Here is a 20,115-nt window from a genome sequence, read left to right as displayed (position 1 = left end):
ATGGCTTCTAAGTACGATTTAACGAGGGCAGCAATGAAGGACCACCCCTCCGCACCCCGACATCCCCTAATGTAATTGAATCCTGGATTTCCCTCACCTCCAGATCACAATCAATGAAGATTAGTAAGAACTTCTCCACAATCTCCATCAGTACCAGGGCACCACAGGGCTGTGTTCGTAGTCCCCCGCTCTACTCACTTTACATCTACGATTGTGTAGCTTGGTACAATGCAATAACACGATCAACAAATATATGGATGATACCATGGTAGTGGGTTGTATAAAGGAAGGCGAATGAGTCAGTATACAGGATGGAAATTGAATGGTGCACCAACAACCACCTTGCATTCAATGTCACCAAAACTAAAGAGCTGATTGATGACTTCAGGAAAGGAAACCCAGAGGAATAAATCCAGTGATCATTGTGGAATCAGGTGGAGAGGGTGAGCAAATTTAAGTTCTTGGGAGTCACCATCTCAGAGGATCTTTCCTGGACCCAGTACACTAATGGCATTGTGAAGAAAGAACGTCAGCACTTCTACTTCCTCAGGAGTTTTTGGAAGTTTTGTATGACACCAGAAACCCTGAAAATTTCTACAGAGATGTGGTAGAAAGTATGCTGACTGGCTGCATCAGTGTCTGGTATGGGAACATCAAATCCTCTGAGGGTAAAACCCTCCAATGGTAGTTGACACAGACCAGGACAAAACCCTCCCTCCTATTGAGTATATCTACAGGGAACACTGCCATTGGAGAGCAACAGTAATCATCAAAGAGACTCAATACCCAGCACCCTGCTGCCACCAGGAAAGAGATATAGGTGCCACAAGATTTGCACCACCAGGTTCAGGAACAGCTGCTACCCCTCCACCATCAAACTCCCCAATGAGAAATTCAATCAGAGACTCATTTAAAGACTCTTGTGCACTTTATTGAGTTTCTTTTGTTCTCTCTGTCTTGCAGTCAGTTTGTTTACATTCATTATCTGTTTACAGGTCGTTTATTTGTTTACATGTTTACACTGTGTACAGTTTATTTTTGCACTATCAATTAGTGGTAATTCTGCCGTGTGGCAGGCAAAAGGAATCTCAGGGTTGTATGTGATGTCGTGAAGGTACTCTGACAATAAATCTGGACTACCTCAATAATTTCCTACAGTTTGATTACAGAGTTCCCAGAACATATTTAGAGAGAGCACTTAACTTCCACTCTAACAAGGTCTCTATTATATGTTGTAAAAATACCTAGGATTATTTAAACTAGCATGGAAGCATGATGGGAATCAGATAGTTGTTGAAGAAGAATGATAATATGTTTGTCATATACAGAAGCACAATGCACAGATGAACCAGATTTTTACTTTCTGCAGCCAAGCAGGTACTCAATCTACAATAAATTACCTTAGAGATTATTAATAGAAAGGATAAACAGATAAATGTTCACAGTTGCAGTTATTATGGGGGGGGGGGGGGGGGAAGAAGTGGTGTTCCATTCATACAGACATCTCTTTTGGTGGTCCTGGAGTAGTTTGTGGTTGGGTAATGCGGGGATGTGCAAGAGCCTAATAGCCATTGGATGAAAGATGTTCTTGAACCGTGAAATGCTGGACTTCAGGCCTGTATACTTTCTTCCTGAAGAAGGCAGCACTGCCGCTGGTGCAGACCCTTGGGGTGCAAGGGAGCCGAGATGCAGTGCTCCCATGGGATCCAGCACCCAATCAACTGCCGTCAGCTCTGAACGGGCTTTGAATGTGCTGGTCTGCACCCAAGATGGCAGCACCCATTAATTGGCAGCTGCCAAGAAGGGCTGCAGACTCCAGGGAAGTGGAGGACTGGAGCAGGGCACCAGACGACAGGAAGATCATGCACTGTCTAAGAGGGAGAAGCAAAGGAGACAACCTGCAGGGGCAGTGAGGGGGCTCTGCAGCTGAGGGATCACCACATGCCGAGGGCTACTGAAGACGAGGTGAGCAAACCATAGAAGCTGTGGGCTGCTAAAGTCTGGCTTGAACTAGCTGGAAGGGTACCAGGTATCAGAACCAGGATGCAAGGAGGTGCTGAGGGCAGAGGTTCAGATCTGGAGCTCAGGTTATCGATGGTTTGGACTGGACTCTGTGGCTGCAGGGGCTATGGAAGCACTGGACACTCGCTGACTCTGGTGTGGGGACTCTCTTGTTTTTCTCTCTCTCAGTAAGAATTGTAAGAGGCGCTTAGACAATTCCTGCCAGCGGGGAATCTACCTGCCTTGCAGCAGACAAAGAATTTCATGTAATATGACACTGTTTTATGACTATGACATTAAATTGAATCTTGAAGTTGTGGCCATGGTGATGGAGTACTTTATGATGTTAGTTGCTTTCTTGAGACAGTTCACATAGATGTCTTCAGTGGATGGGAGTTGATAGCTCACGATGGAATTAGCTCAGTTTGCTACTTTCTGGAGGATTGTAAGAGCAAGTAGGAATATGCTGATATGCTAGGGAATGTTGATTACATGGAGGTTTAAATTATTGTGGATACTAGACTCCTACGGCTCCTAGAACGCTTCCACCAGCGTTGTCTCCGCTCCATCCTCAACATCCATTGGAGCGCTTTCATCCCTAATGTCGAAGTACTCGAGATGGCAGAGGTCGACAGCATCGAGTCCACGCTGCTGAAGATCCAGATGCGCTGGGTGGGTCACGTCTCCAGAATGGAGGACCATCGCTTTCCCAAGATCGTGTTATATGGCGAGCTCTCCACTGGCCACCGTGACAGAGCTGCACCAAAGAAAAGGTACAAGGACTGCCTAAAGAAATCTCTTGGTGCCTGCCACATTGACCACCGCCAGTGGGCTGATCTCGCCTCAAACCGTGCATCTTGGCGCCTCACAGTTTGGCGGGCAGCAACCTCTTTTGAAGAAGACCGCAGAGCCCACCTCACTGACAAAAGGCAAAGGAGGAAAAACCCAACACCCAACCCCAACCAACCAATTTTCCCCTGCAGCCACTGCAACCGTGTCTGCCTGTCCCGCATCGGACTTGTCAACCACAAACGAGCCTGCAGCAGACGTGGACTTTTACCCCCTCCATAAATCTTCGTCCACGAAGCCAAGCCAAAGACTCAGAACTGTAATAAGGTTCTTTTGCAAGCAAACAAGTTATTTCTAACTCCACACAACTGTATAAAGAGCACAATTTACAAAGGTAAAGGATTACAATGAAAATTAAAGTATGGCTAGCATTAATGGTCCATTATGAAGTTCATTTAGGAGCCTGATAGCTGCAGTTAAGAAAATGGCTTTAGGCCTGTTGGTGCCTTGACTGAGATCATTGTATTGCAGATAATCAAGACAGGCATTTAGCAAAATTGTTCCATTATATTGTGATGCAAGATAAATGATTATGTAAATAGTACCAGGCTATAAATGTCAAAATTCTAAAGGAGCAAATTGCTTGAAGATAATATTTTAGGGTTTTAAAAGTAGCGCAGATACACCTATCAGTAACCTAGAGGGAGTATAGTGATTCCATCAGGTCCAAAACTTGAAATAAAATGCAGATTGTGGGTAAAAAATGGAGAAGTTAAATATGAATAAAAATATTACTTTTAAAAAAAAAGAAATCAAGTAATTAGGAGGCAATTTATGCCATTAATTTTATTTGATCAAATTAAGATTTATCAAAGCATTAGTAAATAAACCTGTGTTAAAATGTCACTTTCTGTGGCATTTGTGATATTTGTGCAGGAATTTGAATGAATCAGTGATGCCATTTTTACTCAAAGTTTACAGAGGAATGACATGAGCAATTATTTATACTTTAAGAGGACTCCAACCCTCGTTTTAAATTGCTGTCTGATTTTCCACAAACACAGTTTGGAAGTATCACAAGTGATACTGTAATTTCTGTAGTAAATTCTGGCCTCTCCTCTTGAATAATTGTCTTCCATTAGACAGGCTGCGAAGCCAGAGGCTGCTGCTGGAAACCAATGACGAGTGAAAATGGGCCTTGGTGCTATTTTGCTTCAAATGTTGGATACAAGTTACAAGGAAGTCAAAATAAAACTTCAACAGGTCTGTATAGTGGCTGAAATGATCCATTTATCTATATTTGTAACAAGATATGAATGATTTTATTGATGAATGCATTTAACCAGGATCTTATTTTGAAACAGGATTTGAAGCTTATTTGAATCAATTGCCTTCTCCCTCCCTTTACGGAAAGGATATTGAAACAGTAAAATTGACTGCGGAAATACAGACACCAAATCGCTTTCGATTCAAGGTCGGTGTGCTTTATAGAGAACTGAATTCCTGAAATTTCTCATTATCCAATGTGTAATCTTTACAGCATTCTTTTAATAAAAAGTGATGATTTTTATCCTTGATACAGTGTCAGCAACTAATGCTGAGTTTAAATGATTTTTTAGTTTGTTGGAACGTTTATTTCAACAGCTGTAAATGATTTTTTTATAACTTGGAATATTCATTTGATCAAGCTATAGTACAATCTGTTACAATACTATTTTTTCACTCAACTACTTAATATCTGAATATCAACACAACCAGAGTAGAACCATTAATTAGAAATATTATATACCAACCTTCTGTTGTATTATAAGATTTCTATTTGACAGAATAGATATGTTTTTGTTATCTTTAAAATTTCCTTCTAAGAGATGGCTTTATTTCACTGATTTTCCTCCAAAGATTACAGATCCAAACAAACATCGATATGAAGTTCTGCATGACAACATTAAACCATTTAAGGGCCCTGCAGCATCAAATCCCAATTATGATGTTGAACTTAAACAGAACCCTTTTGGAATTGCAGTTATCAGAAAATCCACCAGAACTGTTCTGTAAGCAACTTATTTACCAATACATGCAACAATTTTAGCATAGCCTTTTATATAGTTTTTTTAAAATTTAATATTCTATTTAATAAGCATTTATTGGTTTTAAGAAAAATAGTGGTAATTTTTATATTAATATTTTCATTTGACTAAAATTACCTATCAGAATTTCAAGGGCAACTCTGATGTATGTTTTTTTAAGCTCTATCTGTCATTTTGAAAACTGCTCCTCACATTTAATGTCCACTCTCAGATTTCTCCACTCATGCCTTCTCACTATGAAGCTAAGGCATTTCTCTTTGGAGTGATGAAGGATGAGAGGTGACTTAATAGCAGCATATAAAAATTCTAAGAGGCTTAGATAGGGTGGACAGCCAACACCTTTTTCCCGGGGCGACAATAGCAAATACCAGAGGACATCTGTTGAAGATGAGCGGAGAAATGCTAATAGATGTCAGAGTTAAATATTTTTTAACTTGGAGCATGGTGGGTGCCTGGAATTCATTGCCAGCAAAGATGGTGGAGGCTGGTACGAAAGGGATATTCAAAAGACATAAGAAAAACAGATGGTTATGGATGTGAAGTAGGGAAAAATTCTTGTGGAGCAGATGTAATGATGAGATTGAATTCTGTTGTCCTCTCTAAGTCATTGGGCCACTTCAAGTCATCTACTGTGACTCTTCAACATGAAACATTCTTTTATTATATTTGATTGTTTTCACTCTTTCTACAATATATGGCCTATCTACATTGCAGATTAACAAGATGGGAATTTAGCAAGATCGTTCTAGTGTAAAATTATGAGACAAGTTAAATGCTTGGGTAAATATTTCCAGACTGTAAATTATAACTTTCTAAAGGAGGAAATTGCTTTGAGATACTATTTGGGAGGGCTTTAAAAGAAGCACACTGGAAATATAATTACCATGCCTGAATTAAAGAAATGAACCTTTCACCATCAACTAGAATTTATTGACAGGTGAAATCGGGTGTCATCCCACAAAGAATAGAATTTCCGTTATTTTGCATTAATCTATACAGGAAAATCTTTTTGAAATTGACCAAGTTGCCACAAAACAAAGATGCATTTTAAAATGTGTTTGATCATTAGTACTGATTTTTTTTAAAACATGGGAAGGTCGCTCTGACAACAAAACAGGCCATGTTTTTTGATCTAAATAATAAGGATGACACATTTCCACCAAATATACTTGTTTTAAATGGTCTTTAAATGAGCTTGTTTATCTCAGGCAGGCATATAGTCATTAGTGAGCAGGTTTTAAAATGTTTTAACCTATATAGTTAGAACTAATAAAATGTTCAGAATAGTTTTCAGTAATTAAAACTGAGTTACTCACAAGCAGAAGATTAGACTAAAATGTTTATTTTTTTCAACTCCAATCTATTTTCTGCTATATTAACAGTAGTCATTACCAAAATTAACAATGAGTCTTGGGGGGAAAAAAATGAGCTAACCATGCTATCCAATCAGTTGACAGATTAGAGAAGTTTTCTGGGGGGAGAATATTTTGTCAGTGCATATGCAAGTAAGTTTGATTAGGATCTTGCACCTCTTTTTAAAAAATGAAGTACAATTTCAAATGCAGTCTTTAACCTGTTGATATTTTGCGTTCAAAGCAGAAGCTAGAATGTCTACATTTTGAAAATAGATTTTAAGATAATTTTCTCAATATATTACAATCAACCTGAATGTTAACCCATGATGTAGATTAATTAAGTGCTACCATTAATTTAAAAAATAGTCAGTTTTTAAATCAATAATATAAGTCATAGTGAGGGTAAAATGTTTAAAATTCCAAATCAAATATTTTTGTGCCCTAACATAAGGCATATGGAGATTGGATTTTCTGGTAATAATGCAGTTTTCTGAATATTTCAATTATTTTTAATTCAATTATTTTACCCAGTGTGAGGTACAACATCATGTAAATATGTTTGAGTTGCTAACTTAAAAGCATTTGGTCTCACCAGTTGGAAGCCATGTTTTTTTAACATTTTTTAAATGAACCTTGTGATTAATAAACCACAGGGAATAAAATATTAAGACCAAAAGCAAAGCAAATTTTCTACAGACTTAAATTATTCATGGCAATGTATTTCACAAATAAATTTTATTAAAATTGTGAGGCATTTGGTATAGATTGACAATGAGCCAATAAAAAGAACAGGAATGAGTGGAAGTGTGCACACCCTGACTTTTTCTATGCACATTAGGCTATTTTGTTGCTTCAGTTGGAACATTATATGGATTAGACGAATAATAGTATTTATTCCTATAGGTTCGATTCTTCAGTAGGACCATTGCAGTTTGCTGATCAGTATTTACAAATAAGCGCTAAACTTCCCAGTCATAACATTTATGGATTAGGAGAGCATGTTCATAAGCATTTTCAGCATGACACTAATTGGAAGACATGGCCTATCTACACCAGAGATGCATTTCCTAATGGGGTAAGAAAACAATCTGCATGCCGGTTTCATCTTTATGCGATGCCATCAGCGATTTCCACTTGCCATTGTTTGTAAAATAAACTGCAAGTTTGCTTTTTTTGCTGACAGAGTGAAAGGCTGGTGGAAAAATGTGCAATGATGGACTGTAAAAGAAATGCTTGTGTGTTGTCATATATGTAGGTCCCTGAATTTGAAGGTCGTGAGACCAAGCCACGCTTAAAATAATGTAGGTGAATGGGTCAGAGCAGGTCGAGAGTATTCTACATTGTTTTAAGTACTGCCTTTTTTCTGTTTGAGAAATTAGAGGCACAATGTGGGCATAAGGACTTTTTTTTAAGGAAATCACCACTTTTTGACATTTGTCTTTCATTGCCCCCTCTAAAGTAGATGATCTTATCAATCATTTAATTATTGCTTATTAAATCTTATCTATTAACTCCTGTATAACTCTGATACAATAGTGACTAATCTTCAAGGATGGCCTTTGCCATAATATAAGTGGATGCCTTTGTTCCCCATTATATAACATTGATTGACAAGAAAAAAGTATTAAATAGAATAATAGGTAGTTTGATATTGAATTTGTCCTTCAGTAAATGTTGGTTAATGGAAACGTAGAATAAGGAATACTTATTTTGCTGAAAGCAACTACCAAAGTATATCTTTATTATTTGGATTACTTCTTGAAGTCATTATCTTTATAATTGCTGGCTTGTTTTTGTTTATCTTTTGATGATGTATGACTGAGCAGCAATATCTGCCCAAGGCAACGATTCAAAAAGCATGATCCCAGCACACTTTTTTTTAAAAGCCTGATATTTTTACTGGATCTTTGCTAAAATGTTTTGCAAGTTGAATTACAGCAGTGTAAGGGAGAGAAATCGATGCTGATCTGAAGCTATTGGGATAGATGATTAAAAGTCCACTTAAAGGCATGGGATACAGGATTTGGAAATGTAGTGCAAGCTTTTGGATGGTTCACATTCTATTTTGGTTGTCAAATTGCAAAAGAATCACAGGCGTAATTTTTGAACAATTTACACTGAACAAGATGTAGGCATTAGCCTGCTAGAAATACTGTCAGCAATCATAGCCAAAACCAGTATGTATTGCTGATTAGACATTACGACAGACGTTGTAAAGCTCAGTGATTCAGCCACTGACATCTAATCTGGTGGAAGAATGTTTCCTCCCCCACTCCTCCACAGCCAGCAGCAATGCTATATAAAAGGATAGTTAATTATTTGCAGGGTGGTTGCCAATAATTTATATTGGCTATTGATTGTGCAAGAATGCAGTACTTTTTTTAAAATTACCAAAGAATGATGTACAAGGGGTTGTTGTTCTGAGTTTAGTAATCTGTTACTATTAGAACCTTGGGTATATTGGCAAGGACTTTCCCCAAGGTGTAGCCTTCCTGGGAAAATAAGCAGAATAAATGACTGGAGGCAGGAGATGGAGAGGATGGGAAGTGAGCTGTTTGCCAAGAATTCATATCTATCCGAGGTGTTCACCTCTGCAGTTCAACTTAATATATGTGAGATGCCTATACGTTGTTAGTATCATGCTCATTGGAACTGCTGAAGTAACAGCGGATTTTTAAAAAAACTTGCGCCACGGTAGAAGCCGATTCCTGCCATTAAAACAGGTTGTCCAATTCCTCCCAATTAACCTACAGCTTGGCAGATGGGAGGAAACTGAAGCACCTGGGGAAAACCCACATAATTCTTGGGGAGAAGTTACAAACTCCTAACAGACAGTGCCAGATTTGAACCCAGGTCACTGGAGGTGTAATAGCATTTCTGCTTTAGCCAGTGGAGAATGGTCTAAATTTAGAGGAGGATAGCTGTTAATGGAGATAATCCCTCATAATTTCAGGCTGTCTTTCAACAGCATAGCTAATGTTCATTTGTAAGCATTCTCCCAGAATTGGAAGCAATGACAACCTCATATTGCCATTCTTATACTTATTATCAGGGCCTATCAAATTTCCCTCGTTAGATTTTTAAAGGAGATTTTGATGGGAGAGGAAGGTAAAACAGCCGAAGGTATATCGTTTTCCTTTATAATCACTTGAGAACATGCAGCCAGTTATTTTGACTTGTTAATGAAAAAGTCCATTCCAGTAGCATTGAGTTTTTCACTATTTATTTGCACTCTAAACAGTAAACTATACTTAAAACGATTAATTAATGAACAATAAAATATGAATATTACATGATCTAAGAAAATTGTCTAGACTGGTTCTATATTCTTGATTCTAACAGCACCAAACCAATTTAAAATTAAACTTCGTTTCTCTAAGATGGTCGAAAACACAGCGTTTTTAACTTTGACTGTATGGCTGTAACTATAGAAACACTCAAAGGGATGGCAACAATCTTTTGCAGACTGCTAGAAACTTCTCGCGCCTAGAAACTGGCAAAAATTGTGTTTACAAGTAATTTTAACCCCTACAGATAGGATGAAATAACAAATGGGAAAATGTGCAGCCAAGGTCATCGATTGCATCTTGCCAGTGGTGGGAAATATGTCTGTACAGTATTTTGAATTCAAGCCTATTTCTGAACAAATCTCATAGACTTGTCTATGGAAATGGTTTCTTATATTGGTCATAATAAAAACATATTTGATTATTCAACTCTGTTTCACTTTTGCATTCTGCTTGATACCCAGGTTGCCTTTGCAAAGGTTTTGTCAATATTTTATCAAAGGAAGGTTGCACTGAGTGTATTTGTTGGTCACTTCGCTGCTGAAAACATTTTTTTAAAACATAGCTGTGGGAGGGCCTGTGAGTCAGCTGTCAAGATTAAAGTGAAATTGATATAATGAATGTGTGATGTAAATTCCCTCAAGATAGTTAAAGCTGCTGTTTTTCCTTAACAGGGGATGCATAATCTCTATGGACACCATACTTTCTTCATGTGTCTGGAAGGGGCTAGTGGCCTTGCCTTCGGTGTTTTTTTGATGAATAGCAATGCTATGGGTAAGCTTTACATCGCAACATTGATGCAATTCATGGGTAAATTAAACACATGCTGTTCTTTCTAATTTTCTATAGATGGGTATCATATGAATAATTGAAAAGGGAGGTGGACTGTTAATTTATCGTTGCATAATTTGGGTGCTTCGAGGTGCATTGGGTGGCATTTTGGAGTCAGATGATCTCTAATACGGGGCACGCATATTTAGAATCAGAGAAATACACAAAAATGCAGGAGAAACTCAACAGGTCTCACAGTATTGATAGAAGGTAAAGATGTATTACCTACGTTTTGAGTCTGAGCTATTTGTCAAGATATGATCAAATAGCATGCAGACACATGAATAAAAAGGCTGAGGGAGGAGGAGCACAGGCAAAAGGTGATAACTGAGCATTTAATTTACCTTTTCAAACAGTCTCCTGCCTGTTTCGTGTTCATACTTTGAGGAAAGGCACAAGCCTGAAACATTGGTTAGATATCTTTGTCCTATGCACACTGTGAGTCCTGCTGAGTTCCTCCAGTATTTTGTTTTTACTGCAGTGTCTGCAGATTTTCATGTTTCACTCTTGTACAGAGCAGGTACAGACCCATGGCCCTACTTGTCTATGGAGCCAAGTTGTCTATCCAAGTTTAGTCTAATTTACTTGTATTTGGCCCAAATCCTTCCAAACCTTTTTCTATCTTAGTACCTATCTTTTAAATGTTGTTTTAATTATACCCATCTCCACCACTTCCCTTTTCAGCTCGTTCTCCATTCCCACCATCAATTGTGTAGGTGGTGGGGTGGGGGGGGGGGATATTTCTTAGGTCCTCTTTAGATTTTTGTTTCACCTTTTCATCTTAAATCTATGTCCTCTAATTTTAGATTCTGCTCTCTGGGAACAAAGACTGTAACCATCCACCTCAACTAAATCCCTCATAATATATACAAAAAATGACAAGATCACTCCTCATCAGCCTCCACTCTGGGGAAAACAGTCCCAGCCAATTTTTTCTGTCCTTGTAACTCAATCTCTCTAGTCCCAGCAACATACTTGTGAAGCACATCATTCCAATAAATGGGGATCAGAGCTGTGCACGATCCTCCAGCTGTGGCCTCACTAAAATACTATACATGGTGTCCTAATTCTAGTCCCCAATGCATTGCTAAATTTAAATGAGGAAAGATGGAGAGATTCAAGCAAAATCTAAGTTCAAATTCAAAGTTCAGATTTATTGTCAGAGTACAAACATGACATCACATACAACCCTGAGATTCTTCTTCCTGCGGGTTAGGCAGAATTTCTACTAGTCAGTAGTACAAAAAACTACTCGTGTCAAGATGCGTATACACGAGAGAAATGTAAATGAAATGTGCAATATAAAAATAATATTTAATAAAGTAAGAGTCCTAAGATGAATCACTGATTGAGTTTGTAGTTTAGGAGTCTGATGGTGGAGGAGTAGCAACAATTCCAGAACCTGGAGGTGTGAGTCTTGTGGCCCCTAACTCTCTCTCTCCCGATGGCAGCAGCAAAAACAACGCATATCCTGGATGGTATGATTCTCGATGAGTGCTGCTACTCTCTAACAGCAGAGTTCCATGCAGACTTGATGGTGAGGAGTGATGGTTTTACTTGTGATGTCCTGGGCCAGGTCCACTACCTTTTATAGGGCTTTCCACTCAGCGGTATTGGTGCCCTCACACAAGGCCATGATGCAGCCAATCACCATGCTTTCTATGAAAGTTTGTCAAAGTTTTCGATGTCCCACCAAGTCAGTGCAAACTCCTGAGGGTCTGATGTGCTTTCTTCACAATGTCATCAGTGTGCTGGGTCCAGGAAAGGTCCTCTGAGATGGTGACAAGCACCAGCAGGAATTACTGGTCATTTATAGCATGTCTCTAATTGATAAATGGTTGTAAAGAGATGGGTTTGTAACATCAATCCTCATGCATTGTCTTCAAAACTAAATTAGGCTTCACTGATGCACCTAATATCATGGGTTAATCTCAATCAAGTGAACATGTGTTTAGTGGCAGGAATAATTCCCTCTTGTATTTAAAAAGATTACCAATTACTTGTAACTGATTATTGATTAATTTGTAGTGAGTGGTATCTGCTCTGTACGTTTCTTCTTTTGGAGTTTCTAAGTTCTAGTTGCTGGAGATTTTGCCTCAACTTCAAAGCTTCCGCAATGACTAGTTGCCTCAGACTCGGGAATAGAGTGGAAGAGGAGGAGACAGGTGTCATTTGTAATCTATCTCCTTTAATATTCTTCATTGAGCTATTCTGCCACATTTATCTCAGTGAAGAATAATGCAAGAGATGCCTATGATTTATCAAGGAAACCCTTGTTGATATAACTTGGCAACTGGCATTCAAGGTAATCCTTGTTCTTGTGGTTTATGAATTGGGCTCTTTCCAGCCTGGATCAAAATAAATATTTAATGTATGCAATTTGGCATCCCCTGTTATCAAATGGAGAACATAAAAATATTCATAACAAGATAGGTAACTGCATCTCATTCTGTCTTGTCAGGACAGCAGCAGGAATGAGTACATAGTGAGGTGATGCAGATGGATCTGTCCCCTGTGATTAGCCATTACATTTGGTAGAGCAAATGTAGCAGAACGTTGAGTACCATCATGCTGAACAATGGCGTACCTCAGGCCTATGTGCTCAGCCCACTCCTTTTCATGCTACTGCATTGCCAGATCCAGCTCAATTAGGGTCTTCAAGTTTGCAAATGATGCAATAGTAGTTGGCCTTCTTGGAAGCAATGATAAGTTGTACTACAGAGAAGAGGTAGAAAATCTTGTGACATGGTGCAAGAGTGACAACCTGAGACTCAATATGGAAAAGATGAAGGAGATGATCATGGTATTCAGGAGGACCAGAAATGGCCACCCCCCCACTACACATCAATAACTCTGTAGTCAAGAGAATGAAGAGCACCAAGTTCCTTGGAATCCACGTAAGAAGTGATCTATTCTGGACACACAGCATCTCCTCACTTGTCAGAACATTCTCCTTCTTTTCCACAATATAATCCCAAGGGTCTAATAGTCACTGTGAATATTCTGTCCTTATTAATCCTTCCAAAATGCATTAGTTCACACTTCTCAGGATTAAATTCCATCTGCCTATTTTAACAACCAACCTTCCTGTAAACTAAGACTGTCTTTCTCACTATTAATTACACCAGTTTCATGTCATGTGTGAACTTACTGATTATACCTCCCACTTTCACATCCAAATAGGTTCATTTTCTCCTTAAGGATTTTTTCAATAACATTTCTATCACTGTTAGATACATTGGGCTGTCATTACCAGGCTGTCCTCCTTGAATTAGGTAGCATATTTGTTTTCTTCCAGTCATCTTATACATTTGGCCAGTAAAGTTTTAAACATTCTCGACTCTCGGGTCTTCTAATAACAGGATTATTATTTATTTAATCCCACTAAATAACTAATACTTCCACATCATTAAGTCTTGTGATCTGGAATTTTACCCTTTCCTTCCCTGAATTCTCTGAATTCAATGTTCTTTGAAGTGAATGCTGAATGAGAAGTATTTATTTAAGATCCCAGCTATGTCCTCTGGACCCTCTTTTGGATTGCTATTTTATTCTCTAATGGGTTGTGCTGTTTCTCTGGTCACCCTTTCTTCCCTTGGGATACACAAAATGCTTTGCTATTTTCTTTAATCTTGCCTGTCAGTGACATTTCATGCCCCACCTTGTCCCTCCCCCTTTTTTTTATTTCGGTACCTACCTGCACATTTTGTATTCCTGAAGAGTATACCCTGATGTCAGTTCTTATCTGTCAGATAGATTCTTTAGAACCATAGAACACTACAGCACAGAAAACGGGCCATTCAGCCCTTCTAGTTTGTTCTGAAACATCATTCCGCTAGTCCCACTGACCTGCACCCATTCCATAACCCTCCAGTCCTCTCCCATCCATGTATCTATCCAATTTATTCTTAGAATGCAAGAGTGAGCCTGCATTTACCATGTCAGATGGCAACTCGTTCCACAATCCCACCACTCTGTGAAAGTTTCCCTTATGTTTCCCCAAACCTCTCCCCTTTCACATTATAGCCATGTCCTCTTGTATTTATCTAAGTTGATACAATACTTTTATTGTCATTTAAGACCAGATTGTAAAACAGTGCAGAGTAATAAATGAAATAACATTCCTCCAAACCATAATGCTACCTACATATCACCAGATTACTCAAAAACAAAGTAAACAACACAGAACTATGCCCTTTCTACGCCAGACAAAAGAAAACAAAACTACATGAAACTGGAACACACCTACATAGTGAATAAATAAAAAAGTGTAAACAATACGAAAAAAAAGATTTAAAAAAAACTTGACAGCAGTCACAGCAGAGACAAGTTGCATTTTCATAGATTTAAAAATGTCTAGAAGCTTGAAGTGAAGAACTGGCACCCAGTTCACATATCTATATGGACCCGTAAGCTTTGGCACAATAGCAATAAGACACAACCTCCTCACTGACCCCACCATCGGCTGCAGGGCCTCGCTCCCAAGACTGCTCAGACCTCCAGATCCTCCTAGCCGGACGTACGATGCAGCTCGCTCCGGCACACCTCAGCAAAACCCACCACAGCATTCCCTCCACGGCCACTGGCAGCAAATGACATCGAAGTCTGGAGGCCTTGTCCCCACAACAGAGGCCCGATCACCACAGCAGACCAGGCTGCGCAGTCCCGCAATTTTCTTCCTAAGGTCTGTACCTTACTTCGCAGTTCACACATTTTCACAGGTCCTCATCTCCACAGCATTCTACCATCCAAAGTTTAGTCAATTAAGAATTGTTGCACAGCTCCTTGACGGTTGCAGTAGCATCAGGTTTGGAGAAGCCGCTGCTGTGCTGCCATCATCTGGAACCCGAAAGGATCTACTTGAATTTGCTGTGACTACACCTCTCATGATTTTGTAAACTATCAAATCTCCCCTATTCTCCAAGGAATAAAGTCCTAAACTGTTTACTCTTCCCCTGTAATTCAACGACAGAAGACCCTGCAACATCTTAGTAAATCTCATCTGCAGTCTTTCAACCTTCCTGGAGTTTGGTGACCAGAATTGCACACAGTACTCCAAATTTGGCCTCATCATTGTCTTAAACAACCTCCCCATAACATCCCAACTCTTATACTCAATACATTGATTTATGAAGGCCAGGATGCCAAAAAGCTTTCTTCACAATCCTGTCTACTTGGCCCATTTTTCCAGTTGGTCCAGATCCCTCTGCAAGCTTTTAAATCCTTCCTCGCTGTCCACAACTCCTCCAATCTTAGCGTCATCAACAAACTTTCTCGTCCAATTTACCACATTATAATCCAGATCATTAATATAGATGACAAACAATAATGGTCCCAGCACTGGTCCCTCAGGCACACAACTAATCACAGGCCTCCAGTTTGAGAAGCAATCACCACTACCAATCTCTGTCTTCTCTCATTCAGTCAATTTCAAATCCAATTTACAAGCTCTCCATGGATACCTATGTCTGAACCTTCTGAACTAATTTGGGAGCTTGTCAAAGTTCACAGCCATCTACTTTCTTGGTAACTGCCTTGAAAAACTCTACAAGATTTATTAACCATGACCTACCATGCACAAAGCCATGATGACTGTCCTTAATCAGCCCTTGGCTGTCCAAATACTTGTATACCTGATCTCTCAGAACACCTTCCAATAATTTGCCTACTACTGACTTCAGGCTCACTGGCCTGTAATTTCCTGGTTTACTTTTGGAGCCTTTATTAAACAATGGAACAACATGAGCTGTCCTCTAATCCTCCAGAACCTCACCTGTGGCTAAGGACATTTTAAATATTTCTTCGAGAGACCTGCAATTTCTACACTGGTCTCCCTCAAGGTCCGAGTGAATTTCATGTCAGGCCTGGGGGATTTATCTACCTTTGCTCATTGTAAGGCAGCAAGCACCTCCTCCTCTTTAATCTCTATATATTCCATGCCACTACTGCTTGTTTGCCTTCCTTTCTTATAAACCATGCCAGTTTCCTGAGTAAATAATGATGGAAATCAAAAACTATTTAAGATCTCTCCAATATCTTGAGAATCCACGCATAGATGACCACTCTGATCTTCTAGGGAACCGATTTTGTCTCATACTATCTTTTTACTCTTTACATACTTGTAGAAACCCTTCAGTTTACCTTCACATTATCTACCAAAGCAACCTCATGTCTTTTTGCCTTCCTAATTTCTTTGTATTTTCTTACATTTTCTATACTCTTCTACTACATCATTTGCTTGTTGTCTATACTTGCTTCTCACACCACTTCTTAACCAGATCACCAATATCCCTTGAAAATCAAGGTTCCCTATGCCTGGTAACTTTGCCTTTAATCCTGACCGGAACATGCAAATTCTGCACTCTCAAAATTTCACCCTTGAAAGCCTTCCACTTACTAAACACATCCTTGCTGGAAAACAACGAATCCCAATCCACCCCTTAATTTTATTTGGACTTGCTGTAATTTTCTTTAATTTTCATGCCAACATTTCACATTTAACTGGTTTCAATGTGTTGACCCACCCCCAAATAACTGCTCCCAATGTACTTTATTCGTATCCTGTCTTATGATATCAATATCGGCTTGCGTCAATTCAGAACTCTAACTTCCTCTCTCTCTCTCTCCCCCCCACACCCTTCTAGTCACACATGAACTGCTTATCAGGCTCGATTCTAAGAGAGTGGGTCCAATGCAGCCCCTTCTCTTTTTAGACTATTCACATAATGGGTCACAACCGTCTCCTGGATACACTAAATGTCTGTGTTGCTCATGTAGCAATGTACATGAAGTTCTGAGCACTTTCCAAATGTTTTTTGAGGAGATAGCAAGGAAGATTGAAGGCAGTTAGTTACATATTGATTATGCCTATAAATTTTTGTGAGGACCTTTGGAAAAACACAACAGGAAGGTTAAAGTCATGTGACCAAACAGAGTGCAAATTTTAGTCACTGAGAACTATACTTCTTGGTGCTCGATGTATATAACTATAATTGAATACAAACATAGTCACCATAATTTAAAAAGTTTCCAGAATGTAATAATACTGGCAAATTATTCATTTCATCATACACCCTACAATTCTTTTCATTTGTTTTGAGTTAATAGATGAGATTTGTAGGCTGTGGGGAAAATACCAATGAGTGTTCAAATCAAAAAAGAATATAGCAAGTGGAGTTTAGTCTGAGCATGTGTGAAGTTGTGCTTTTGGGGAAAGCAGACAAGATAAGGAAATGCATAAAAAAGTGATTGGTTAATGTATGAAGAAGCAGAGGTGGGTGAGATGGTTAAAATAGTTCTTAGGATACTGGTTGACATTAGAAAATCAAATATAAAACATGAAGCTACAGTTAGCATATTCTATGCAGTCTAATATAAACATTACAGTAAAAATAAGAAGACACACAGTAAAGGGACATTTTTGACAAACACCAGCAATGCAGTTTTGTAAAAACAAGTTATCTGCTCTCCTTTATGCAGTGCCAGGATTCAGTGATTAAATTATATTCATCTTGCACTTCTTCATAGGAGCAAGTAATACAATATCACTGTCATATCATAAAATGTGCAAGCTGACTTTAAGAAGGGCATGCTTGTTTTAACAGGTGCTAGCCACTTCTCGAATTGGATGCTTTTAGCTGAAATGATAATCAACAGTGTTCCATCGGCAACACTAAATTGAAAAATGCTACTGAGCATTTGAAATGAAGTCTGGTTCAAATTTATTGTCGGGTTACATACATATATAACTCTGAGATTCATTTTACCTGCAGGCCAGACAGAATTTCTACTTTTCAGTAGAAAAAGATACGTATGCAAAAGAGGAAAATGTAAAAAAGAAAACATTTAATCAAACTGACGATACAACACACAAAAAATATCAGTCACAAATAATGTGCAAAGTCCTTAAAGGAGTCTCTTCTTGAGTGGAGAGGTAGCAACCATTCCTGAACCCTGGTGGTATGAGTCTTGTATTGCCTCTTTCCGGGTGGCAGCAGCGAGACCAGTGGGTAGTGTGGATCCTTGATGATTCCTGCTGTTCTCTGATGGTTTCAAACAGATTTTTTCCAATGGTAGGGAGAGTTTTGCCTGTGATGTGCTGGGATTTCCACTCAGAGGTACTGGGGCTCCCACACCAGGCTGCAATGCAGCCAATCAGCACACTTTCCACTATACATGTGTAGAAATTTGCCAAGATTGCCAATGTCATACTGACCCTCCGCAACCTCCTGAGGAACTAGAGGTGTTGTCACGATTTCTTCATGATGACATTAGTATGCTGGGTCCAGAAAAGAGCAAAGACTTTCCGTAGGTCTTGCCTGCTCCTTGTGTAATGTTCTGAACTTAAATGCCTGTTTTCTGACTCTCAGCAGGTTCTGGATTTCATTGTCCATCCAGTGTTTCTGGTTGGGGAAAACCCTGAATGATTTGGTGGGAACTCACTTGTGCACAGCTGTTTTGATAAAATCTGTAATGGCCCTGGTGTAATTATTCAGATTCTTAATTGAGTTCTTGAACTCTGGCTAATTCACTGCCTTGAAGCAGCCCTGTCACCGTTCTTCAATCTACCGCAACCACTTTCTGGCTGTGATTGCCAGAGACTCTCTATCTGTATGCAGGCAGAAGTAGCACTGCTAGGTGATCGGCTTATCAATATGTGGAGTCTGGAAAAACAATAGGCCTTCCTTATCTTTGGTGCAGCAGTGATCAAGTGCGCTGGGACCTTTGGTACAGCAAGTTATCTGCTTGTCATAATTTGGCAGGGTTTTCTTGAGACAGGCTTTGTTAAAGTCACTAACTGATTTGTGGTGTGTTGGGCTGGGCTGCCTCTTGTTTACTGACCACATCATGCAGCTCCGCACATGCCTGTTTGTAATTGACATTGGAAGGGATATAAACTTCTGTGAGACTAACTGATGAGAACTCTTGTGGTAGATAGAATGGTCTGCATTTAATCCATATTTGCTCTGAGGCAGTGGAGCAGGAGGTCAACACAACCCCAACACTCATGCATCAGCTGGAATTAACTACAAAGCACATACTGTCTTCTTTCTCTTTCTCTTTCTCAGAATCAGAGTTTTGATCCAGCCTGCCTGTTGTGGATCAAATGGGCACAGCTTTATTCCAGATCAGAGTTTCCACCCCCGATGTTCACTCCTCTGAAAGCAGGTCCCTGGTCTGAAAGTTGCCTCCAAGCTATCTTTCAGTTAAGAGTTTCACATACAATATATTGAGAAGTTGCCATACATTATTTTTGTCTTCTGATCTGGTAGCTTTCAATTATTGAGGTGTCTAAGCCACCAGTGACAAAGTATGATACTTTTATTCACTGGTATGACTCAATTTTATTGTGAGGAAGGCAGTATCTAGATGACCAGCACAAATTCAACCAAGTGCTTGATAAGTACCAAGACCTTTCTTGGACTATTTGCATCCAGGCAGTTTCCCATGTTGCACCAGGATTACCAGAATAATGTTAATTAGTGATTTCCAAGCAGCTGTCACACTGTAAGAAAGAAAGCCAAGAAAATGGAGAATATTCTTCGGAGAATAGTCAGGGACTAGGATACCAAATTTCATTTAAAATGAAGGCTTTTTAAAAAAAATTGAGACATACAGCATGGTAATAGGCCATTTAACCCTTGCCGCCCAATTGCACCCAATCAGCCCACACCCCCAATACGTTTCAAACCGTGGGAGGGAACTGGAGCCTCCAGAAGAAACCCGCACAGACACGGGAGAATATACAAACTGCATGTACAACAA

General features: G+C 39.2%; 1 protein-coding gene across 5 annotated transcripts in view; it reads left to right on the top strand.

The window, feature by feature from the left end:
* si (sucrase-isomaltase) overlaps positions 1-20,115 on the top strand; it is a 244,673-nt gene that overhangs the window by 132,620 nt on the left and 91,938 nt on the right. For all 5 annotated transcript variants that reach the window (XM_069896806.1, XM_069896805.1, XM_069896810.1 and 2 more), the window contains 5 exons: positions 3,933-4,053; positions 4,155-4,264; positions 4,690-4,841; positions 7,136-7,307; positions 10,194-10,293. In XM_069896806.1, the coding sequence (XP_069752907.1) occupies positions 3,933-4,053; positions 4,155-4,264; positions 4,690-4,841; positions 7,136-7,307; positions 10,194-10,293 (655 nt within the window). The remainder of the gene's footprint in view (positions 1-3,932; positions 4,054-4,154; positions 4,265-4,689; positions 4,842-7,135; positions 7,308-10,193; positions 10,294-20,115) is intronic.

Source organism: Narcine bancroftii, chromosome 9 (assembly GCF_036971445.1).
Source record: "Narcine bancroftii isolate sNarBan1 chromosome 9, sNarBan1.hap1, whole genome shotgun sequence".
Classification (NCBI taxonomy): Eukaryota; Metazoa; Chordata; class Chondrichthyes; order Torpediniformes; family Narcinidae; genus Narcine; species Narcine bancroftii.
This window is presented reverse-complemented; position numbering and strand designations above follow the sequence as displayed.